The sequence below is a fragment of the Maylandia zebra genome, linkage group LG6 (genome assembly GCF_041146795.1).
Source record: "Maylandia zebra isolate NMK-2024a linkage group LG6, Mzebra_GT3a, whole genome shotgun sequence".
NCBI lineage: Eukaryota > Metazoa > Chordata > Actinopteri > Cichliformes > Cichlidae > Maylandia > Maylandia zebra.
This window is the reverse complement of record NC_135172.1, coordinates 1,625,981-1,651,132: the sequence shown is the minus strand read 5'-3', so window position 1 is coordinate 1,651,132 and position 25,152 is coordinate 1,625,981. Positions and strand designations below refer to the sequence as shown.

The 25,152-nt window shown below is 45.0% G+C and overlaps 1 protein-coding gene across 5 annotated transcripts; it reads left to right on the top strand.

The window, feature by feature from the left end:
- Nucleotides 1-2,399: 2,399 nt before the first annotated feature.
- On the top strand, nucleotides 2,400-24,036 carry pex6 (peroxisomal biogenesis factor 6). 5 transcript variants are annotated; one of them, XM_023154072.3, is made up of 18 exons: nucleotides 2,404-2,961; nucleotides 3,503-4,108; nucleotides 5,193-5,362; nucleotides 5,451-5,534; nucleotides 7,511-7,616; nucleotides 9,336-9,457; nucleotides 9,615-9,717; nucleotides 9,860-10,062; nucleotides 10,342-10,528; nucleotides 10,808-10,884; nucleotides 11,578-11,695; nucleotides 12,144-12,349; nucleotides 12,450-12,511; nucleotides 12,897-13,005; nucleotides 14,202-14,318; nucleotides 20,334-20,411; nucleotides 20,698-20,837; nucleotides 23,742-24,036. In XM_023154072.3, the coding sequence occupies exons 1-18, from the start codon at nucleotides 2,440-2,442 to the stop codon at nucleotides 23,876-23,878; spliced, it is 3,147 nt and encodes a 1,048-aa protein (XP_023009840.3). In that variant the 5' UTR covers nucleotides 2,404-2,439; the 3' UTR covers nucleotides 23,879-24,036. The 5 variants fall into 5 exon arrangements, 4 of the variants coding, with proteins under 4 accessions (XP_023009840.3, XP_004572429.3, XP_012780494.3 ...); XM_004572372.4 differs by having other exon boundaries at nucleotides 9,612-9,717; XM_012925040.4 differs by lacking the exon at nucleotides 3,503-4,108 and having other exon boundaries at nucleotides 9,612-9,717.
- The last annotated feature ends 1,116 nt before the right edge of the window (nucleotides 24,037-25,152 follow it).

The window sequence follows — 25,152 nt, the reverse complement described above, 5'->3', positions numbered from 1 at the left end:
CTGTGTGACTGAAGTGGAACTACTTCATCAGCCTGTGCGAGAATCTCGCCTCACAGCAACAAAGTTGCTATGGATACGACCCCTCCCACAGGCCGAAGATGTGCAGAGTTATGGACGCGAGTGGCGAGACAGCCTGCAGTCTAAAGCAGGTCGAGCAGAAAAGGCGAGAGGTGTCAGGACGGAGGGGTGGAGCTGCAGGTGGATGTGTCCAGTGTTACAGGCTGCACAGTGGGCTTCACTTTGTTCTGTGCTCTTCTTTCTGTTTAAAGAATGAGAATCGTTTCTTTTTGTGAAAAAGTTATAAACAGAAAAAGGATTGAGAGAAAGAAACCTAAAATTCCAAACAAAATACACTAACAGACAATTGTAGATGCTCCTGTGTAAGGTCATTAAGATTAAACCGTGATGATAAACTTTGAACAATATTAAGTTGGCTGAGTTAGCTGCACAGTTTCTTCCTGATAAAAGGGAGTTTGTCCTTCCCATTGTTGGCTGCTGGGGTTTTCTCCATTTTGCCAGATTTGTCTGGTGACACCACTGAGAGAAACGATCTTTATATGAAGTATTTAAAACCTTGAGACGCACACACAGCGCTGTATTGTGAGTCAGTCACGGTGTGTTCTGCAGTACCCCTCCATGAACATCGTGCTGATAACATTCATATACATTTACCCACAAGAATTTCTTACAGTTTGACACGTATTTACATTTTCACATAATTTACAAATAATCATCAAAATCATAAAAAGGAAATCAATTATTTTTTCAGTGTAATGTAAATTCGTGGTAGGCAATATCAGTGATGGCAATAACAGCGTTACAAGTAACGGCGTTACTTTTTTCAGTAACGAGTCCCTCCATATTTTGGCCAATCACATGCGAGGATATAGGATAATATCATTATGTGAAAAACAGAGAGTGAGAGACGCGACAGTCAAGTGGAGCGTGCGTCTGTCCTCTCAGTGAGAGACAGTAGACAGCTGTGCGAAAGCAAAAACACAAATATGCCTGACACCCGTAAACAAAGCAGCATCTGGCTGCAGTTTAAAGACTTTTTTGTCTTGGTCTCGATACCCTCCGGTCTTGGTGATGTCTTGGTCTCGGTTTAGGCGGTCTTGACTACAAGTCTAGTAACGAGTAATCTAATTACTATTCCTATCGTTACAACGCCGTTACCGTTACTAACAAGAAACTGCGGCGCGGTCGCGTTACTATTTTACAGCAAACAGACGGTTGAAGCTGTCTGTAGTTTACAGCATCTTATATCAGCTGCACAGAAGTAGCTGTAAGTAATCTGGGCGCTGCAGCTTTAAGCAGCTGCGCTCCCGCGGACAGCGATCACTTTCTGCCCGACGATCACTTTTTGGCACAACACCTGGAGCTCAGGGGGCAAAACAATGGCATGAGTGCTGCTGTTTGACTGAGGAAGAATAAAGTAGTCGTGGTAAGCCGATCACATGACCACTTCAAGATGACAAAGCAACAAGGTGCCAGTTTTTAAATTGTGCTGATAGGCCACGTAAAACCAGACTCATGATAAACAATATATACGTGTGTTTACTGTCTGAGGACAGCGCAGCGAGACCTCTCTGCTAATGAGCAAAAAAGAAAAATCAAACCAAAATCAGCCCGTTCATGTTGGTGCAAAAATGCACCATGTTGATATGGCAACATGACATTTGGTTGTTTAGGAAGATTTAGGAGTGACGGCGAGAGAGAGAGAGAGAGAGAGAGCGAGTTTTGAGATGTGAGAGATTTGTGACATTTAGCGTGTTTGGAGTGTGTAGTCAATGTGTTGTCTTGTGTAGTTAGTGTGTGGTGTTGTGGATAGTTTTGTGTTGTGTGTCAGAACAATGAGGCGACTGCTGTCTCCAGGTAGAAACAGCAGTGACACAGGCAGAAATATTTGGAGTGGCACAAATAATTTGTGTGGCGTCTTATTTAATGCAGAACAGCTGATGGTTCTGTAAATAGTTTGACATGGTTAAAAAAGGTAAATGGCTGCAAATCACTTTGTTGTTTGCAAAACTTGTGCATATGATTTTAAAACTGACAATTTATATTTGCATTTAAAGTTATGAAAAACATGTTTGTGGTTGTTACAGTAACAAATATAACTTTTTCTACTCATTTTTTTTTGTTTTTTGTCTGATTTTAGATCAATTGTGTTAATACAGTATGTCAAAATGAAAACATAACTGTAAATTCAGTTACTAACTCAGTTACTTTTTTGAAGAAGTAACTAGTAACTATAATTAATTACTTTTTCAAAGTAACTTGCCCAACACTGGGCAGTACATCGTTAGATGTAATGAAAAGAAACGAAAACCCGAGCATCGAGCTCGTCCTCAGGTTCTCTTGTAGTTCCTCTACTCGTCCGCTGGGTCGCAGTATTAAGAAGGAACGAAGAAGAAGCAGAGGGACCGAAGAAGATTAGTTATGGCGGTTCAGGTTGAGCTGAGTTATTTGGAGACTTTCCCGTCTCACCTCAGTCCTCTGGATGTTTTGATGTTAAAACCACACTTGGACCGTGTCTTCCTAAATGACACGGATCCGCCGACCGTCCTCTTCACTCCTCAGGGGCCTCAGAGCTCCGGCAGGACGGGCATTTTACTGCGTGTTCAGCAAACTACCGAAGAAGAGACGGCCGACGGAGTGACCTGTCCTACAGCCAACACGGAGTCAGCGCCACGGGTTCGGCTCTTTGCCAGCCGGCTCTTCCTGCGGCACCACGGGCTCCAGCAGTTCAGAGGTACCGGAACCGTCCGAGCTGTGGAGCCCGTCAGCCTGGACAGAGTCGTAGTTGGAGCCCGCAGCAGGCAGAGCCTCCGCCTGGCTGGATCGGAGCAGTTCACCGACAGGTTGCTGGAACTCTGCCGCCCGGGACATTGGCTGCTGGCTCGGCAAGGAGACCCGCTGCTGCTCCCCCGACATACAATCCTGGGAGAAGACCCAGGACAGGTGATGTTCAGAGTCAGATCGATTTAGAATCCCACCGTGAAGAAAAGCTGTAAACATCATTTCTGTTTTCAACTGATAATGTTTGTTTTAGCTAGCAACAAACGTGCCCGTGTTTATGTTACTTCCACAGTGCATGTTAGCCTAACGTGCTTTATGTTTGACTCGTGTTGTGATGCTTGTTGCTTTAGATTCACACGTCATGTTAGTAAGAAGAGGATGGAAAAGGCCCTTTATTTACTTACACTTGTAAATGTTAGAATTCTGGTGAAATCATTTTGAGGCCCTCTCGCCCGCCCTTTAATATTTTAAACACAATGCGCTCATCTGGATCTTTGATAGTCTGATGTTTATGTGGCAGCTGAAGACAAAGACGCATGTTATTTGTTTTGTTCAAAGCTCTAAATTCAGCGATTCACTGATTCTAATAATCGCAGTGAATCATTTTCCACTGAGCAGCTTCTTGTTACAGCTCTGAAATAAATATATGATGGAGGTATGAGAATACAGACTGATTTGCTTCTGTTTTCTGTTCATGGTGCAGCATCAGCTGTTGGAGCTGCTGGTGCTGGAGTGCAGTCCTGTAAAACAGGGCAGGATCACAGCTGATACCTCTCTGGTTCTGACAGATTGCTGGGATTCAGTCACCCCCCCACCCTGCAGGCCACTCAGACTCTGTGTGTCAGACTTTGCTCATTACGCTGACGGCCTTTGTGCTGGCCCATGTCTGCTTGATAACAGGAGCGTGCTGGATTCTGGGTTCCCAGGTGTCCCGTGTCCACTGCTATGCAGAGTGGAAGTTCGGGTAATGGACACCCAGCGATGGCTCGAGCTCAAAGAACAATATGGGGTAGCCGTGGACCTGCACAGCTGTGTGTTTGTGACCAAACAGCTGCTTCTCAGACTGGGGCTTTTCAACCAGGAGTGGGTACGGCTGTCGAAGCTCGGCGAATCCAGAGGACCCACAGGAGAGGGCGATGTCACGGGGGGCATCTGCAGAGAGAGGCTGGTCTCTGTGGTGGTGATGGATCTGCCACCAAGTCCAGAACTACAGAGCCATGACGACCTGGGCCTCATATCACCTCCTCTGTGGTTCAACATGACTGGAGGAGAAGTGATCCCTGTAAACAGCTTTATGCTCAGGATGAAGGTGCTTCAACACACTCTGCAAACATTTCAGTAAACGAGCAACTGTAACCAGATAACAGATTAGCTAGCCATCTGCACAGTGGGCGTTTTGTGCTGTGGGTGGACTGCACCTGGTGGCAGTCGTCCTTGCTCTGCTCTGTAGCCTCGATGAGCAAACTAGTTGAATGTAGAGAAGCTCACCAGCTCACAGCGAGTCTTCAGAGCAGAAGAAATGTAACCAGCTGCAGCCAAGGAGTGCATTGCTGTGAGGAGGTAGTTAAATCATGTCAGGAACACAACACCTAAACAGTAAGCCCATACACTAATCCAAGACTGAGAGAGCCAGGCTGACTTTCAGAGTAAGTGCACGGTAACTCCCAGTAAATCAGTTTTATTCTTGGTTGCCCCGTCGTCACACGTCTGTGCCCACGGGCCCGTTGTTCTCGAATTGGTCCGCACTTTAGAAAAAAGTAGGTAAGAGTATGAACCAATCAGGGTTTGCTTCCTGTCATTAACCTTTTGCTCACCCTTACCAGACATGGGCCACAAACAGTATGTTCGACTTGGAAACGTGTTTGGAAAACTATAAGCACAGCCACCAGCTGGATCCAGCAGAGTCGGATAAATAAACTACTGCACAGCTGTGAGCAAGTCTGTTTCTTCACATACATTCGAATATCAGGTTTTTAAATGACTTTACATTTTTAACGCTCAGCGGGTGCTCACAGAGGAATCAGCTGTCTGACGGACTGCATTAGTGCCAATGTTCACCAGTTGCTCTTTTTGTACAGGTCTGATTGATGATCCATTAATCTGGAAGAGTTTCTTCTATTCCAGGATTCCAAATTCATTCAAATAAAGTGTCAGTGCAACAGGAAAAAACTGTCGCCAGCAGGCATTGTATATTTGTTGAAGACTCATATTTGATCAGTTAAACGATTTTGATCCTTCTTCTTAAAGTTATCCAGTGTTGTGCACTTCACACCATAAATATCCTGAATTTGAACCCAGGACCTTCTCGCTGTGAAGCAAAAAAAAAAGGTTTCATCCCATCAGCAAACCTTCAGTGTTTGGTTTTTTTGTTTCTGTCTCTCGTCTGGTCTCAGAGGTGGGACCCCCCTCCTCCACAACCCAGTGGTTGTCGCTCTGACACGTTCTGCCGCTCGGCTTCTCCACCGTATGCCAGCGAGCTCCACATCCAGCTGGTCACCTCTCCATCCTACAACAACCTGGGCTGCTATGACAACCTGCTGGCTCAACATTTCTGCACGCCCAGGTTGACTGATGCATCCAAACAGTGTCCTTAACATGTAGAAAGAAAGCAGCACTGTTTTACTCCAGCAGTTTGTCTGGGCTCGTTTCAGGCTGGTGTCACCAGGAGACGTTCTGACCGTTCCAGCTGGAAACCATCCAGACCTGCTCGAGACCCCCCCTGAAGGGATCCACAGGTGCCGCTTATTACTGGTTAATAAGACAAGTCTTTATGCTCATTACCTAAATCAGATCAGTGTTTCTTAGGAGCACTTGTTTTGTTCAAGATAAAAACTTTTGAAAAAATAATTCAAACATTTTAATAAATGAAATATCAGACGAGGTTTCTCAGAGAATACTGTTAAATGTCAGAACATTGGTGGTTGGGTTCATTTACATTTATAGAGAAGCAAATTGAGCCTAATAGATCAAAACCCACTCTCTTTTTTTTTTTTTTTTTTTTTTTTTTTCCTTTTGCCTGTCCCATTTGGTTCTTTAGCCATCAGAATTGTTGTCTGAAGACCAACAAGGATACCCAATGGATTTACTTTGCCAAATGGATCATCGTGGCATTGCCGTATTGGTCCATTTGGTCGATCTTTGTTTTTATTATTTATTATATTTTATTTTCAGATGTTACAGACGGGACAGACATGAGTGAGAGATAGGAAAGGGAGAAAGAAAGAGGAAGGAAAGGAAAAACAGAAGGGGAGAGGGACAGTGAGAAAGGGGGGGAGAAAAAAAATAAAAATCTCCTGGATCACCTGTTGAGAGAGGAATAGAAGACAAGCAAAAAAAACAGAGCAACATACTAAACACAACACCATCGCATTAATCTAGCTAAGTGTAAACAGCAGTAAATACTAAATATTCAATGTTGTTGTGCAGCACGCAGGACAGATGTGCTTCGAAGTAGTAGCCAAGAAGGGTGTAATTTAAGTCTACGAGCAGTGAACACCCGTGTGTACACCTGTGTGGATCAGCGTGCTTGTATTCCAAAGGTTTCTCCATGTAACGATCTGCTAGGGAGTGTGGGGGGGGGCCACAGCCCCGTCCTCCAGGGCATGAAGCAGGTATGGAGGAGATCAAAACTCCAGACATCCAGAGGCCCCCAGAACACAAGAGACCAAGGAAGACCAACAGAGGGGCAGCCGCGCCACTGTCCCAGCAAGAGCTGAGGAGAGTCCCAGATGAGGGCTCACTCAGCAGCCGCGGAGCAGAAGCCAGGGGGAGTTGCAGTGACGCGCCCGTGAGCTCCGCCGGCAGCCAGCTGTGCCTGAGTGACCGAGCCCCAGGCCGAGAGGCCGGGGGCACCCCACCTCCGAAGTGGTCCGAGCGAGCCCCAGGTTCCAGGCCCCGATAAGCGGCCGCCAAGGAGTGAGCCGGTGTGTACCTGGACGCCCACCCCCAGACACAAAGAACCACCAACGCACCGACACCTGAGGGAGTCCGCCACCGGCAGGGGAAGTGGTGGTGGGTGGAGATAGGCCTCCAAACCTTGGAGGGCCTGAGGTGTCCCCAGAGAGGTGGCGCCTGATACCCAACCTGACATATAGACACAGACATACAGGCACACACAGACACAAACATCCATTCCCCCCCTCATGCTCTCATATGCACTCACTCCACACTCAACCAACGTGGAGACAGACATAAAGAGACGCTGTACACACAATCACACTCCCCAAGCGTACTCTACACTCAAAAACCACTCTCAGGCTGTAAGTTTCTAAATTAATGTTGGAATCATCCACAATAATCATTTTGTCTGAGCTGAGCTCTAAACAATAGGCTGAAAAATCCTGAGAAATCAGATAAATTCAATTGAATTCTGAATTCTCGTCGACACACAGGCTGAGGAGCAGGAGTGGCTGCAATCTCCTACTACAGCTTATTAAGCAACCAAAGACCCAGACTGTTAATGTGTGGATTCGTTTAGGCCATCATAATCATCAGATTGCTGTAAGAGTAAATCAACAAAGCTCAGAAGAGAGAAAACTAATGTTTAAAAATCCACATTTAACTGTTTTATTCTTTGGTGCAGTGGAGGATGCTGTGTGTTCTTTGGAGGGCTCCAGAGACGCTGCAGTTAGAAACTGTTTACTGCCGTAGCTAATGCACTGCATCACTGTCTGACTGTTCAGTGAAAAATGTGTCCTCTGAACGTCTTCAGGTGTCCGGTGCTGTTCTTCAGGGTGCAGAAGGTATGCTCATCTGCAGGAAGAGAAGAAGGAGGAGGAGCTTACTTGGCCAGCAGACAGCGTACCTCGCTCTATATGGTGAACAGTGACCGCTAACCTCAGTCATTCTTCTTTATTTCATTTCCTCTGTGCGCTCCAAACATGCGGTATGTTGTTGGATCCAGAGACTTTGATTTTGGCCTCATCTGACCAGACCAGTGTTTCACAGGCTCGTCTAAATGTTCTTCAGCAAACTTAAAACACGCTTTGTCTGCAGCTATGGAGTCCTGTGTGGTAAGCGCACATGCAGGTCAGGGTGGTTGAGTGCACTGATGCACCTGCTGGTCCTAAGCCTTTCTGTAGCTCTGCACATGTCGGCCCCTCGGACAACTCTCAGTAATTCTTTTCACTCTGTCTGAAATCCTGAGGGCAGCAGCTGGTCGAGGCCAGTTCACGGGGAGCTGATGTTCTGGTCTCCAGCAGTTTAGAAATTCTTCTGTAAGCGATGCCATCAGTATGTTTGCAACAATAAGGCTGTGAAGTACGATCGTTTCTTGTGTGACACTTTGGTAATGACACACCTTTTTATAGGCTATCAGTTGGGACTGAACCCGCTGATATGTGCACTGAGTGTTGCTTTCTGATTACTGATCGGGTTCAGCTGGCGCCTGTTTGCAGCTCCCTTTCTTCATGTGTTCAGTACTGTGTCCCTGTGGCATTTATGGACATCTATGGTTTGATTTCTTTGCATGTGTGGATTTAATTAGTAGTTGTCGACATTTGTTGAAAATTTCATGCAGCAGCACTTCTACACATCCGTTTAGTTGGTGATGTGTTCAACACTTATTTTGGATACGCTGCCAGTGAAACTGGGTTACTGGTGTTCATGAATGATTGTGTGACTACTGGTTCAAGTAGCATTCATGGGTGGCTGTAGCTCAGGAGGTGTAGGGCAGGTCGCCTACTGATCGGAAAGTTGGTGGTTCAATCCCTGGCTCCACAAAGTATCCTCGGGCAAGATACTAACCCCAAGTTGCTCCCCGATGATTGGAGTGTGGATGTGTGTGGATGTAGTTAGAAAGCACTCAGTTTAGAGTGAATGGGTGTGATTGTGTGAATGCGGCGTGTTGTATTTGAGGACTCCGGGAGAGTAGAAAAGCGCTCTATAAGAATCCGTCTGTGTACCATTCATTTTGAAGTGCACAGGGTTGGACTGTCTGCTCAGATGCAGCTGAATGCTGTGAAGCTGGTGAATACCTCAGTGTAACACATCCTGTAAAAGCTTTCTTCTGATATGGTTTAGTGACCATGTCAGCCAGCTGATCTCAATGCTTTACTTAAACCGTTGAATAAACCCATTTTTAGCTCACTGGGTTGGAGTCCGACCCGCTTCCCTCCCTGTGTCCCTGCCTTCCTGTCTGTCCAATGAAGGCTTTTCCCAAAGTGTCAGACAGCAGCTTAGCTGTGTCTGAGGGCGCTAGCTCAGGGGAGCCCTGACTCACAATAGATGCACTTTTTCTTTATTTGATCTCATTTCCATCTTCAGTGTTTTGTTGGCATGTTTCCTGTCTTTGTAGTTTTTCTTTCCTTCTCATTTTGTTATTATTTTTGCCCCTCGTTCGTGTGTGTGTCTTTCACGTCCTCTGTGCCTGCACTGCCTTATCTCGGGGGTAACAGGGTTGCAGGCACTGTTGATTTATCACAGCGAGTAAATGAGACTGTTTGTTTGCAGGGATCCTGCTCACAGTGCAGTCTTTTCTAAATCTAAGCTGTTGTTAGTCAGCGTTGTTGCTCTGACAGCTTCCCCCATCTCCTCAGGGAACATCTATAAACAGCCCCGTCCCATGTTCTCTCGTGGAGGGAGCAGCTCTGTCTCCTCCAGGCCTTAACAAGACTGTGGAGCTCCTCATCGACACCATCCTGCCTCACCTGCAGCACAGGTAACCGACCTGTCTGCTCCGATTTACAACATCAGGCAGTGAAAAATACAACTCAATAGGACCTGAGCTTGAAGTTCACATAAACAAACCTAGTTCAGTAACAGAGGGATGCATGATGGCACACTGCTGATGTTGGCTGCATGTCTGCTCGCAGCAGCTCTCTGTCTGGTTGCACGGTCCTCCTTCACGGTGCTGCAGGAAGTGGAAAGATGGCAGCAGTGAGGGCAGCAAGTGGCAGACTAAACCTCCACCTGCTGAAGGTACAACAGCTGTGCTCAAGGTTTAGAGTGATAAGATAATTAGACACCAGCACATTCTTCATGATTCCTCTCTGCAGGAGAATATTTTGTCTTTAAATAAAAGGCAACGTATTGTTTGGCTGCTGTTGTTCCTCGTTTGCAGGTAGACTGTGTGAGCCTGTGCGCTGACAGTCCTGCAGCCTCTGAGGTAAAGCTGGCGTCAGTGTTTCAGAGGGCCGAGGCCCTGCAGCCCTGCGTTCTGCTGCTCAGGAACCTGCAGCTCGTCCTCAGATCACGAGGGGCTGCCGAGAGCGACTGCAGGGTCCAGGCAAAGCTCTGCCAGCTGCTCAGCTGCGCCCCCACCAGGTCAGTGACTGCCTCTAACCCTCATTCAATACACTGGTCTAGCTCATCGAGTAGGTGATCATGTTGATGAAATGAGCTTTCCTTTTATTACCTCCCCTACCTGTAAACCACGCACCACTACAGGAGCACAGAGTATGACTCGGCGCCACACCAACAGCTGCACTTTCACTCGGCTCTGCTTCCGAGCAGCAGAGACTTGAAGTGTTTTTAGTCAAACTGGAAGTCTCCTGTGTGAGCCACGGCTCAGAATATAATCAAATGTCTCTGGTTATCTTTCAGTGTGGTGATGGTGGCAACTGTCTGCAAAGTTCGAGATTTGCCTGCAGGCATCATGGCAGCGTTTGTCCATCAGGTAGCAATAGAGAGTCCAACTGAAGAGCAGCGGCGTGCCATGCTGTCCAGCCTGAGCAGAGACCTGCACTTAGGGAAGGACGTCAACTTGGAGAACCTCTCCAGACTCACCACAGTGAGTAATGACATCGACTCTACTCACACCACCACTGGGGCAGAATGAACTGTTAAAGCTCAGGCGTTCAGGTGACAACATGTTAGGCAGCTGTGTTGGTCCAAATCTGTAAAGCTACTCTGGGGGAGGCTTCAGGTTGTTTCTAACCATGAAGCCAAAAAGCTTCTTCTAGCTGCTCCCGTGTTCAGGAGTTGCCACAGCTGGCTGGATTTGGATGCTGGTTGCCCTTCCCGAGTGTGGTTCCTGTTTCAGTCCACATGTTCTTCCTCTGCTCCACAGGGTTTCGTGTTGGGGGACCTCAGTGCTTTGCTGGTTGAGGCTGGTAGAGCTGCCTACAGGAGGTTGATCCACAGCTGGTGAGAATAACTATGTCTTACAGGACAAGATTACCTTCTAGTCCAGATCAAATGTGTCATACTTCATCACCTGTAGTCTATAACAGAGTCTCTGAAACATGTTGGTTTTGAAGGTTGTGGTCCTGGAAACAGCGAGGTGGTGGGGTTTTTAAACGCTGAAGCTCGGTGCTCTCAGCTTCTTGGTTTTTGTGTCTGAAGCTCTAATTCAGTATGGAAAGCTTGAATGCTCCCCTCTCAGGTCTCGACTGAACATCCTTCTGCCTCCTGGAAAAAGGTGTAGACCGGGGTGGGGGACCCCAGGCGTCGAGGGCCGCAGGTTTTAGATCTCACCCTGGGTCAACACACCTGAATCACATGATTAGTTCATTGCCAGGCCTCTGGAGAACTTGAGGACATGCTGAGGACACCGGCTCTCGAGGCCTGGAGTTCCCCACCCCTGGTGTAGAACCCTCAGAGAGCTTCTTCTCCACAGCACCATATCTCCCTCACCCCTGCATACCTCGTGCTTAAAGAACTGTGGAGACAACAGTTGGTACAGTGCTGCTTTGTAAATTTTTGCCTCTTACGTATCCTGTTGTCTGTGTCTTAAATACGGCTGTTCTATGCTGTAGGTTACCGCCCACTGTTGTTGTGTGAATACTTGATCGTCTCACTGAACAGCCTGTAGTTCCGTCTTTATTGTTGTTTGTGCAGTGGTGCTCGGCAGCAGGAGGATCTGTGCTCCAGCGGAGTGACCATCCTGAACCAGGACTTCACCTCTGCTCTGGAGATCCTGCAGGACATCCTGTCCAAGGCCATCGGGGCCCCGAAGGTGACCAAAGACTAAAAGACCGTTATATTTCCATTTTTGCTGTCGTTGTTGTTAGTGCCCCTAATAAGGCCACACACACACAAGTTGTTGTGCATGAATGGTTGTCTGTGGCAGACTGTGGTGGAGCCGACCAAAGCGGCGGAATAACCTTTACTCCGTTTTTAGAAATTCAAGTCCATGTTTGGAAAAATGAACTGACACAACAGGCAGTGATCTTTGTTTGTGTAAACATAATATTCATTATTTACAAAAAAGTGAATATAACAGTAAAGACTTCTGTGTGTCATCGGGTTGTTTGTTTACAGTGAGAGTGGAGAGTTGTGTTTAAGTCACTCCTGTTGTATAGATACTGTGTGTGTGTGTCACAGGTGCAGCTTAATAAATTGGAAAGAAGCAGCTGTTTCTTGTTTCACCACGTTGTTGTCCTTTGTGTCCGTGTTGTGAGTAGATACCTAATGTGCGCTGGGAGGATGTCGGCGGTCTCCAGCATGTGAAGAAGGAGATCCTAGACACGGTTCAGCTTCCTTTGCAGTGTCCTCAGCTCTTGTCTCTGGATCTGAACCGGACTGGAATCCTGCTGTGTGGACCACCAGGGACAGGAAAGACTCTGTTGGCCAAAGCTGTGGCTACTGAGTGCTCCATGACTTTCCTCAGGTAGATTTCGTTCCACTTCATAGGAACGAAACAGGCAGAAAGGCGTCACGCTGGAAAGAATCAGCATTTGTTCACTGACACTGTTACTTCTGTCTTTTAGTGTCAAAGGTCCAGAGCTCATCAACATGTACGTGGGTCAGAGTGAAGAAAACATCAGAGAAGGTGTTTCTTAGTCTTTACATTCAACCATATTTGTTTTGGTAATGTTGTTAGTTTCAAGCTAACGTCTGAGACTGAAAACTCACCGAGTTACTATAAAGCCACATTATTGTTTGTCTTGGAACATTGTTTCATTTTAACATGGCAGAGTGCCTGGACAGTGCCGCTCCTTCTTTAAGCCATTACCGAAAAAATTGAAGTTTATTTTTTAAAATGGCTCACTTTAAAAAACAAACAAACTGTCGTCTCTTCCTGTTTGTTCTTTTTTGTTTTGCTGCATTTACAGTGAATAATATTCTTGTTCCCAGAAACGTATCACCCAGAGTTAAATTGGAACACATTTTTAAGTAAATGTTATATTTTTGTACGTGATGTGGATTGCCATCAGTTTTCCACAGAGCACGCTCAGCAGCTCCCTGCGTCATCTTCTTTGACGAGCTAGACTCTCTGGCTCCCAGCAGAGGGCGCAGTGGAGACTCTGGAGGGGTGATGGACAGGTGTGTGCACGCCTTCATTTTTATTTTGTTTGATTATTTATAATATTTGTTGTTTCTGATTTTTCTTTTTCTTTCTTTTTTTTTTGTTCAAAAGAAATGAATCTTTTTCATTATTGGGAAGCACTATGGCACCTTGACTGAGAGATAGGGCTGCCACGATTGGTCGACTAGTCACGATTACGTCGGCTATAGTCGACGCGTCGTTTGAAGCTTTGTAAGATCCCAAAAGCAGGAATAAGTAGCAGGATTTAAGAGTGTAATAACGGACTGAAACAGAAGATGGCAGCACTGCATGTACAAGGATGCCAGCTGCCGTTAAACACCAAAGAAGAAGAAACTGTGTCCCAGAATTCATAGCGCAGCCCTGCTCAGTTTCCAACAATGGCGGTAGCTAGTTAGTTTTAATATTACTCTTATTATTCTTTCTGGGTCACAAAATAAACATTTAACATATTTTCAGGCGAGAATGTAGCTGTGTAAACCTCAAATATCTGCTCAGTTTATCAGGACACCACATATTTTCAAAAGCGCTCCGACGTTTTCAGAGACGTCTGTTACCCACTAGCTCGATAGCTAGCCGGGGGCTAGGCTCACTAGAGCCGTGAGAGCACCGGCTCTAGTGACACCGGCTGTTTTCAAACCCACCGCCGTCTTTCGCTACTCAGGTTAAACATGATATATAAGTCACTTAGATAACTTAAAAATGTTATTGTTTGGCTTTTTTTAGTATTTTATTTGTTCCTGAGTAAATCGGTTTGTCTGAGATTAAAGTTATAGTTTTTACACAGCTGAATAAACGTCAAGCAGACAGCTGATCATCAGAAGTGTGAGATGCTCAGAGTTTACTCCGGTGTCCTGTTATATTTTAGATAGCAAGGAGTTTATTAAACTTCACCGAAACAATCTGCAAACTTCATCAAAATTTAATAAACTATCATCTTGTCTTTATTTTTAGTTAGCACTGACCATAAACACTTAAAGCTGTAAGCTAATGATAGTTATATAAGAGCAGATGCTGCTGGTGCAATAAGCTGTAGTTTTACGTCCAATGGATGATGATGATCTGATTAGTTGACTAATCGCAAAAATAATCGGTGACTATCAAAACAATCGTTTGTGGCAGCCCTACTGAGAGACATAATTTACTGTGCTCAGCTCTTGTACCATCGATAAATTTTACTTGCCTTCTTGTACAGAGTTGTGTCTCAGCTGTTGGCTGAGCTTGATGCGCTGCACTCATCTGGTGGGGTTTTTGTAATCGGAGCCACAAATCGTCCAGACCTGCTGGACCAGTCACTGCTCAGACCTGGCAGGTCAGCGCTCTCACTCACTCACACACAGTTATGTTTACATCACTTCACAGGGTGTTGTGCTGGCTCCAAAAACAAATCAGTTCTTAATGAACCACAGAATTACCTTGCTGCTTAGTTGATGAGTTTTTGTTTGCAATTCCTAGATTCAAGACTTCTTCAATAAAGCAATTCTGGTTCCCTTTCAGTGGTTTCACTCGGCACAACACATAAGCATCCTCCCCCTTCTATTTAGCTCTGTTGTCTGCCGCCTTGAAGTTAGCTTAACTGCCCCTGTTGGTGTTGGCCTCCAATGCACAGTTGGTGCATAGGATGCCCGTGGAGCGATAAGTTCGAGTTTTCCTTAGCGTTTTGGAATGGACACCAAATCAAAGCAAGCAAGGCAGAAATCTTCTGTTTGCCCCTGTCCTCAGGGGTGCGGTTTCTCTTTGCACGACAGGGACCAGCACGATGCGTGCCCCGTCTGCCTTGAGATTGTCCACGCTATGAGAGCATTGATGGAGCCGAAGCCTGTTATTTTGTCACTAGCTCCGGCGCTCGAGGCTGGAAAGACAGGTGGTGTTTGTGGGGAAAGTGCTGGGACATACGGTTGTCGCACTCCATGACCCTCTCCAATCTGAGTCTGGGGCCCCGGCTTCATCCGAGTCATGAGCTCCGTCACTATGTTCCGGATGTACCAGGAGCTCAGATTGCTGGTTCCTGATGACAGCCCGCTGGGACCTCACCCTGCGAGTCTTGAACAAATATTTACAAAGGTACAAGTTGAAGATGCTAACAATCAGCTTTTGAATGCAGTCGGCCTGGAAGATTGTTTCAAACCAACTGATCTAATAGATGCTTATTTTCATGTGGCTATACACCCGAACCACAGGCAGTTTCTGAGGTTGGATTCGAGGGCGTAGGCTATGAATACCTGGCGCTGCCATTCCGGTTGTCTCTCGCTCCTCGCACTTTCACAAAATGTGCCGAGGCAGCATTGGCATTCCTCAGAGAGGGAGGCATTTGCATCTTAGCTTATGTAGATGACTGGGCTCTTGTAGCTTGCTCCAGAGAGTAGGTGGCGACACAGCTGCCTCTGGTTCTGTCAAATATTCAGGCACTGGGTTTCTCTGTGAACTTTCAAAGAGCTTGCTAGTTCAGAGTCAGCACATTTCTTTCCTCGGTTTGGAAATATGCTTGCTTTCCAGCTGTGCACGTTTGTCAGCTGCATTTCATTGCTGATTTACTCTATGATCACTGTAGTGCCACTTGAATTGTTAAAGATGAGAGCGTTTCAGTGCTGCATCTTGCATGCTAGCTCTTGGTCCTGTAGGGAGCTGGGGTGCTGCATCAGGGTGTTGTTTCACAAGGTGGTGTCCACAGATGCTTCCCTAAGGGGGTGGGGAGCACTGTGTGAGGGCACACCAGTGAGAGGGATCTGGACCACAGCCCAGTGTGATCTGTGCATCAACCACTAAGAGCTGCTAGCAGTGTTCTTGGCTCTCAAGCATTTTAATTCAATTCAATTTTATTTACACAGCGCCAAATCACAACAACAGTCTCCTCAAGGCCCTTTATATTGTAAGGTAGACCCTACAATAATACATACAGAGAAAAACCCAACAATCATATGACCCCCTATGACCAGCACTTTGGTGACAGTGGGAAGGAAAAACTCCCTTTTAACAGGAAGAAACCTCCAGCAGAACCAGGCTCAGGGAGGGGCGGGGCCATCTGCTGCGACCGGCAGATGGCCGGTGATGATATGCATAAATGGGAGCTCATTTCTGTCCAGTTCTGAGGGGCCAGCATGTCCTAGTCAGTGCAAACAAATCAACAGAGGTCTCTTACATAAACAGGGAGGGAGGAAGACGCTCCCTTCCCCTGTTGAATCTGTCTTACTCTCTACTGTTATGGTGCAGTGTTCGTTTTATGTCTCTGAGAGCCGCTTATGTTATGGGCCATTTGAACCTGGGGCCAGACCTTCTCTCCACAGGGGGTCCTCTGGTGAGGGAATGGAGGTTCCACCCTTTTGATAGTGGCCCAGATTTGGGATCTGTTTGGCAAGGCGCAAATTGCACCAATCATTTTGCCTCCAGGGTAAACACTCACTGCCCCCTGTTCTTCTCCATAATTGACCACATTGCACCCTTGGGCATGGACGTGCAAGCGCACCAATGGCCAGACGTGCTCCTGTATGCATTCCTCTCGGTATCTCCAGTTCTAGAGAGAGCCTCACCAGTGTCTTTCTCTGATTCTAGTGGCCCCTTGGTGGCCCACAAGGTCATGGTATGCAGAGATAATTGGTCTGCTGGCAGTGAGTCCTTGGCAGCTTCCTCTCCACAGGGACCTCCTCTCACCTGTGATTCACCCACACCCGGATCTGTGGTGCCTTCATGCTTACCTGGTCAATCTTGATTGCTACCGCAGCGTCCACTAGAGGCTGGTACCCTCACAAATAGCAGGCCTTGGAGCGAGACTGCCACACTCTCCAATTCCAGTGCTCTGTTGTGGATGTGTTGACATCCCTGCAGGAGCTGCTGGATGAGGCCCTTTCATTTTCTACAGTTAAGGTTTATTTAGTAGCTATATCTGCTTGTCATATTGACTTTGACAGGGTGACACCAGGTGCACATGCCCTCGCCATACGTTCTTTAAAAGGGGTTTGCCGGCTGAGACCTGTGGTTAGGTTAATCTGCTCTTATTGCACCTACTGCTCTTGCACTTCTGATTAGATGCAGAATTTATTTCGATACCCTGTATTTGTACATGTGTCATGACAATAAAGTTTAAGTACAGTGTCCCTGCAGGGGACTTGTCTTTGGTGCTGGAGCGCCCCCTTTTTTGAACCCATTAGGTCTTGGATATGAAATATTATATAATATGCTTCTCGCTTTGGCAAAGCGAGTGGGTGACCTTCATCGTCTGCCTGTGCATCCCTCCTGCACACAGTTCTCTCCTGATTGTGCCCGAATGCTGCCCATTTTCCCACGGTCATTCCTGCAGCTTCTAGCTCTATGGACATTGAGTGGCTGAGCTTTTGCTCCCCTCCTCTTGCGTCTGAGGAGCAGAGAAGGATGCTTTCTTTTTGTCCGGTGCGTGTGCTATGTACCTACATTTGGTCCACTCAAAACATGCGTTAATGTGACCAGTGTTTGTCTGCTTCGCTAAGGGGGGCTCTGTCTAAACCAGAGGTGGGACCAAGTCATTGTTTTGCAAGTCTCAAGTAAGTCTCAAGTCTTTATCCTCAAGTCTCAAGTCAAGTCTCAAGTAATGTCAGGCAAGTCAGAGTCGAGTCTCAAGTCACTGGTGTAAAAGTCCAAGTAAAGTCACAAGTCTGAAACTTTGAATTTCAAGTCCTTTCGAGTCTTTAAAAAAAAAAACGAAAAAATAATGTTGCAGTTATGCTAAATGTAAATATTAGACCATGTAATTTTTAAATCTGTGTTTTTCTCAACACATGCTCAACGTCACTGCAACAAGCCCAGGTACAGTTTACCGCCGGATGGGTACAGGACCTTGAAACCGTGTAGAACGAAAGACCATCGTACGTATCATAAGTTTATCAGTCTCACAAATCGTCTTCATAAATACACATTCGTTAACCGTTTATTAATATAACCTTTGAGCTCAACGGTAATTAATTAGTAGTGGAAATAATTTCTGGTAGCATCACAGAAATGTAGCAGTGACAATAATACTGTATGCTGTAATCGTACTGGACAATTAGTGATACAAAAAACCTGTTTTATCCTGTGAATAAAAGTATATGTTTTTGTCAATGTACCATAATAACAGAAGCGAAACAGAATATTGTGTCAGGACAATTCACTATTTATGCACAATAAACAAAGGAGCGACAATTTCTGTTCAGCGCCAGACTTACTTGTAACCTATATCACCACTTATGTTATGAAAATGACGCATTAACTACAACAGCAGACTGACCTTCGTGTAAATGCTTGGAGCAGACTAACCTGTGAGCTGGAGAGTTCTGGGACGTTATATTTGGTCTTTGAATTGAATTGAATGGCTGCAATCCAGACCATCCGTCGCGTCTTTGTTACTTCGGAAACATGGCTCGAACAATTTCTCTTCAACGACGTAATCCGATAACAACCGATCTCTTTACCCGTCGGCTTCCCGTGGCTGTCATGCGACCGGCTATTGCAGTTAATAATACAACAGCTTCTTGACATTTTTGTGTTTCTTTTTATCGCTGTGTAACTGATTTCAATTGAAAGCCTGCGTGCGCTAGTACCGCTTGCCACGAGTTCCCAGAATCCTTTGCGGTTCTACCCGTGAATGACGTCACATTTTCAATCTCTATATAATATGCATGTTAAATTTTATATTTGGGGTGAAATATCAAGTCTTTTCAAGTAAACCGGTTCAAGTTCAAGAGACTGAGGAGGAGCTTCTTCCCGCAGGCGATACGGTCTCTCAATCACACCACCACACAGTACTGACCCACACATACAGTCTTACACACACACTGGACTTTCTGGACTTTGGTTTTGCACAACACTGGTCACTATATTCTTCATTTCCGGTTAATACTTGTACAGCTGCTGTTATTGTGTATATATTTATTTATATTTAGATTTCTTCATACATTCTTATATAGTTCTATATTGTGTATTTTGTTGTACAGTTATTTTATTTTCAACTTTAATTTATATATTTATCTTTATCTTATTCTTCCCAGTTAAATTTACCCTTCATTCTAATTTGTGTTGTACAGTTATTTCATTTTTAACCTTAATTTATATTTTATTCCTTCCTAGTTAAATTTACCCTTTTTAATTTTTCATATTTATTTCCTATCTTATTCATAGCCTTTTCCTTTTTTGTTTTCTTTAGGTCACGAGCAGTTGTCCAAGCATTTCACTACATATCATACTGTGTATGACTGTGTACGTGACAAATAAAATTTGAATTTGAATTTGAATTTGAAGTCCAATTCAAGTCCCAGGTCATTAGTGTAAAAGTCCAAGTCAAGTCACAAGTCTTAGAACATTTTTTCAAGTCTAAAGTCATAAAATTAATGACTCGAGTCTGACTCGAGTCCAAGTCATGTGACTCGAGTCCACACCTCTGGTCTAAACCAGGGGTGGGCAACATCAGGCCTTGAGGGCCGGTGTCCTGCAGTTTTAGATATCATCCTAGGGCAACTTCTGTTCCCTGAAGGAGAGGAACGAGGTACAACACAACATTGCCCTGCCGCACAGCTTGGCTCGGTGAAGAGCGACTATCGAACTGATGGATGACTGTGATGACACGGGGTATATATGTAGGCGGGGCCGTGCGCATGTCATCGCGGGCCATCCGCTTTAAAGGTGTGAATAAAGGTTTCTTCAGCCAGGGCACGTGGGAGCGTAATATCAAATACTTATGTGTTGTACTAGGGCTGTGCGATATGACCAAAATCTCATATCCTGATATTAAGACGTCTATCGTCCCAATAACGATATAAATCACAAACATGTAACATTTTCTGTAAATCCTGTGAACCTCGGGCAGCTCGACTTGTGTGAAGTGTTTCCAGCTGCGTGTCATGTAGCTGGAGGCGAGTGTTTTAACCGATGCATGAAACGATACATTTTTAGTCATAAGTTGTAACGGCGCCGTTTTCTTTGAGTATTTATTACACGGCGTGCTGCGGGGAAAAGCCTGTTCTAACGTTTGAGTCTAAGGTTTATTTTTTAGCACCTGACGGCTCTTTTTGCTTCTCATTCATAAACTCTCTGCATCTTTCACGTGATTCAGTTTATTTTGAAAAGTCTAAACAGGATCGTGTCACTAGCGTGTCACGTGCGACACCACGAAACAAACGATAGCGTAAAATGAAACGACAGACGTTTTTATATCGTCATCCGATATATATCGTTACATCGAACAGCCCCATGTTGTACCTCGTTCCTCTCCTTCGGGGAACAGCAGTTATAGATATAACATTATGTTTCATTTGGAATCAATTAGACAGATTTCTCTGATTTCAGTGTGTGTCTGAACCTCTCCTGGACTTTGTCTTCTTAGGTTTGATAAGCTGGTCTACATGGGAATCAATGAGGATCGTGTTTCCCAGCTGCAGGTTTTTCAGGCCATCCTCAGAAAGTAAGAACAGCACTTCCTGCGAAGGCCGGGCCTTTACACAAGCTGCAAAAAGCTAGGCACAAAAAACAGCCATCGAGCTTTTTTTCTCCGACATTTTTCATTCTGATATGTTTCATTAAATACTTTGGTCTTCACAGCTTCAGTACAGAGAACCTGTCATCGGATTAAAGTAAAATTATGAAATTATGAGCATGAGAAATTTGTGTTTACGTAGCATCAGTCCATTTAAATGGTAAGTACTATACTTTAACTTCATCTTTTAAAATAAGCTTTTTCTTGGTTCCAGATTTCAGTTAGACCCTGCTGTGAATCTCCAAGAGGTGGTGGACTGCTGCCCTGCTCACATGACCGGTGCTGACCTATACGCTCTTTGTTCAGATGCCACGATGGCAGCCATCAAGAGGAAGATCTCTCTCATCAGTGACGGTGAGGAAACCTGATTCATTCTGATTCATTGAAAGGACTAGATGTTACAATCCCTGATGATGCATTGCTTAAGCGATGACTACTATGAGGAAAGGCAGCCCGAAGCTTTTTCAGGGGGACACATTGTCAGCTGTGTGCCTCAACTTCACAGGGTGTTTCGGCCTTTTGTCACAAATATTTTACTCTTAGCTTCCTTGGTTAGGTGTAGGGATTAGAAATCTGATCTAGAGTATTATATTTAAATTATTAACATTTTTTTTTGTGATCAACATTTTATTGATTTAAAACGGGGAGGGGGGGTACAGACATATACAGCACAACTGTAAACTGCAGTAGCAAAGCAAACATTGGTCACAAGGCATAGGGACAGCAAAGAACAAACACAAAGTCAAAACCAGTTATTGCCTGTTCCAGGAGGAAGAGGATGTGAATCCAGCGAACAACATTTTGCATTTTATTTGTTTTAAGGAGATTTCAGAGGTATCATAAGGAGACAAAGACCAGGATTGGGAATATAAAAAAACTTCCAGCACCTCAGATAACACAGAGTTCACAAAGACCCAAAAATTGGATACAACAGGACCGTCCCAAAACGTGCAAGAACGAGCCTGGTGACGAATCATTGCAGATGTGACAGTGATACGTAGCATGTAGTTTCATCTGGAACCTCCTACAGGGTGTAATGTATGTTCTGTGTATGGTTTTCAATTGATGCGCCAGGTTCTTAGAAGTCAAACTCAGATTAGACCACACTGTATCCCAGTCTACATTAACCTGTAGTCCTCCCAGTTCCCTGACCCAAATAGATTCAATGGGCAGGGGCTTTATACCCTGTTCAGCTAATTTGTTGTAGAATTTGGAAACAGAAGGTCTGCCAGAGTTAGGCAAGATCCATTCCAGCATGGGATGAGAGGGAAGAGGAGAGTCCCAGGGGACACCATATGCTTTTAAAGCTGATCTGAGCTGCAGATACACGAAGTAAGAAGAAAAACGTGTCCTTAAGTCCTGAAATGAACGAAGGCCTTGGGCGTTGAATAGATCATCAAAAAGGTTTATCCCGAGTGAGAACCAAGAGGGTTGAACAAATGGTTGGTGATATATTTGGAGGGCTGATGAAGACAACACAATGTCAGGATCCCAAATCTCATGGAGTCAGTCGAGGGAAGTGACCCAATTACTTTCTTGGGGAAGTTTATTCCCAAGATTGTGGAACTATTGGTTTGGTCTGTCACTGTGATAACGGTCTTTTCTTTCTGATTTCATTTTTATTTTAATTATATCTTCTAACCTGTTGTTGCCTTTACCCATGAACTTAACTTTCATTTTTGGGAAAGTAATAAATAATGCAGATTTTATCGTTATTACTGTTGATTTGTTTACTCAGACCTTCTCTGTCACTTTTTAACCGGATCTCGAGGGAAGGAAGTCCCTTTTAGCACAGTTGCATTAGCAGATTTGTCTGAAGCTGGTTTTTCTCTTTGCTCCAGAAGAGTTATACACAGGGCTCTCCCCGTCTGCTCTCTGTAATATGTTGACATTTCTATTGTTTTTGCAGGTCTTGTCCTTCTAACAGGGTTTTCCAGTCAACTGTTCATTCTTCTGCTGCTGATAAGTGTAATGGGGTTGTGAGATTTTCCATTGTAATCTACAGTTCAAATTGTTGGGCTGACAACGGTGGTAGAATAGCTGTGCAAAAACTCAAACTGATTTGTGGTCAGCTAGTACTGCTGGGCCTCTCAGGCTTTAAACTTGTTATATGTGCTCTGATGGATCATACACTGTATAGATTATTAACAGAGTCTTTGCAAGCGTGGTCAAACAACAATAGCAATAGTAGATTGCTGCTGCCTGTTAAATCCTAGTGTTTACCCACCTATCATTAAGACATAAATCCAACTCAAGAATTGACTTCAGTTTTGTGTCTAGTTGTTTGTTCCACGAAATCTGAGGTGAATCACGTAGGCTTTACTCTCCCTGACTGTGAAGCAGGGACTGCTCCGTACACTACACCTCATCGAAACACCACCTAACTGTGCGATGAGCTCTTTGGGAAGCCCCGGTCGGTGTCTCTGAATCCAACCACAGACGACTTCAACCCCGACCTCCTCTTGCCGCCTTTTATTGAAAACAGTTACAGTGCACACAAGCAGCACCCATTGTAAAATCCCCCTATGGTCACAAAAGGTTAAAATTGTGTGTGTGTGTGTGTTTTGGGTGTGTGTGTGTTTTGGGTGTGTGTGTGTTTTGGGTGTGTGTGTGTTTTGGGGGGGTGCGTGTTTTGGGGGTGCGTGTTTTGGGGGTGCGTTTGTGTGACTTCCTGCTCACCAAAGGCTAATCTCCCCCCCGTGTATGGCTTAACCCCTCTAACAGTCTCACAAAACACGAACACAGGTGAGGTCATAAAGGCAGGAAGTAAAACATCCTCACTAAATAAGAAACAGAACCCTCACATAGGATGTGTCCCTGTAATGAAACACTACAGCCTCCCCCACCCACAGGCTGGGGAGGTCAACAGAAACAAAAGAATGTCTTTGATCATGCTGCTTGAACTAAGACTTACAAATTTAAGTAACACAATGACAACATTTAACAATTTGATTTGTGTAAAAACAACAAAAATGTGATCACAAAAGATACACTTCCTGTTCCTCTTTCTGTGCTTGTTGTTATTTGTAGTAAACACTGATGGACTATATGTATAGAAAAGTCTGAGTGCAGCTGCAGTCTGCCAGCTGAAAGTTGTGCCCGTTAACAGCTGATTCTGCTGGTCTGACAAAAATGATGCAAAAAGATCCCTGTTCCACATCTTTAAACTTTTGAACAGGCGGTGAGATCGGCGCGACTTGTCTGCTCTTCTCCCTTCAAACCTTTTACCCTCTGCATCCCTTCCTCTCTCCCTGTCAGGTCTAGACTCTGAAGACTCTCCTGTCCTCCTCTCTACTGAGGATTTCTCCACTGCTTTAGAAAACTTCAAGTCATCAGTTTCTGATGAGGAGCTCCTGCGATACAAAGACATTCAACAAAAACTCGCTGCAAAGTAGAAACACACAGACATCTGTTCGTCATGGGGCTGACAGATGTTCAACAGTTTCATTTAAATCACCTCAGAAACATCACTGCTGTACAATACTGCACGGCAATGTAAATCATTTAAACAGAAGTTGGTAATATATTTAATTAATAAAGACACTAATGAAAAGTGGTTTGTCTGTCTCTGTGTTAGCCGTGTGACCCTGGACCGTCAGTCTGTCCCGGGTGTACCCGGCCTCTCGCAGCCTGTAGGCTCACTGTGACCCTGGACTGGCTGGATGAAAACTGGTGTAGAATTTCACTGTGTTTGGTGGAGCTGCCATCATCATTTGTAATTGGCACATAAGCGGGGCGTCAGAACGATCTGGAGTCGTGTTTCAGCACCTTCAGTAAATCTGAGCGGCAGCTTAATGCTGTTAAGGAAGATCTTTCTATTTCTGTGCTGGAGCCATGGTTCCACCTGCAACGCTCGCCACACAGCCTGCTTTCCTTCTCGTGTCTGTCATGCATGTAAGCATGCATAGGTCAAAGTTACAGCCAGTGTTTTTCTACACGTAACTACCATGAACAAAGCTGCTGATACCATAAACTCCCACAAAAGAAGAATCAGCAGCAGACACAATCTGTTGGACCTTTTTGTCAGCCATGTTAGTGATACTCATAGTTCCCCAAGTGCAACATTATACTTTTACTTTAAACTTTATCCTTTTTCCTTTTCTGGACAGGGAGGAACGCTGGTTTGAGGGCGGAGTCAAGGGAGGCCATTTACGTGAAAAGAGAAAGGCCCCATCCTCCATTCAGAGATGGCCTAAGGGTCCATCTGTCACCATCTTACATGCTGTGATTGCAGCCATTCAGCTCTCTGTGAATGAGACTCATGGCCGTTGATCAGTGAGCGTTGTTCAGTGGTCATGAGAATTTGCATATTAATGATCATAAACTGACCTCCCAGCCCATTGTTCCGTCAGTGCTGCTGGTTTCAGTCATTATGCAGATGTTTACAAGGTTGGAAACCTGCAGTCAGCTGAGACTGAAGAAGGCAGTTGGATGAGTGACAAAACATTTCTCCCACTGAAAACATCCAGATGAACAGAATTCATCTTTTGGGGCTGTTTATAATAGATGTAATTTATCCACTCCGGGTTTTTTATTGTTGGTATTACATGTCCAAAGAATAGAAGCCATGATGTGATCCTGCAACAATTTAATTGCATACTTTAAATTTATCAGGGATCTCTGGGGTGTCTTTGTTTGAAATCATTAACAATAGCAGCCCGTCTGACAG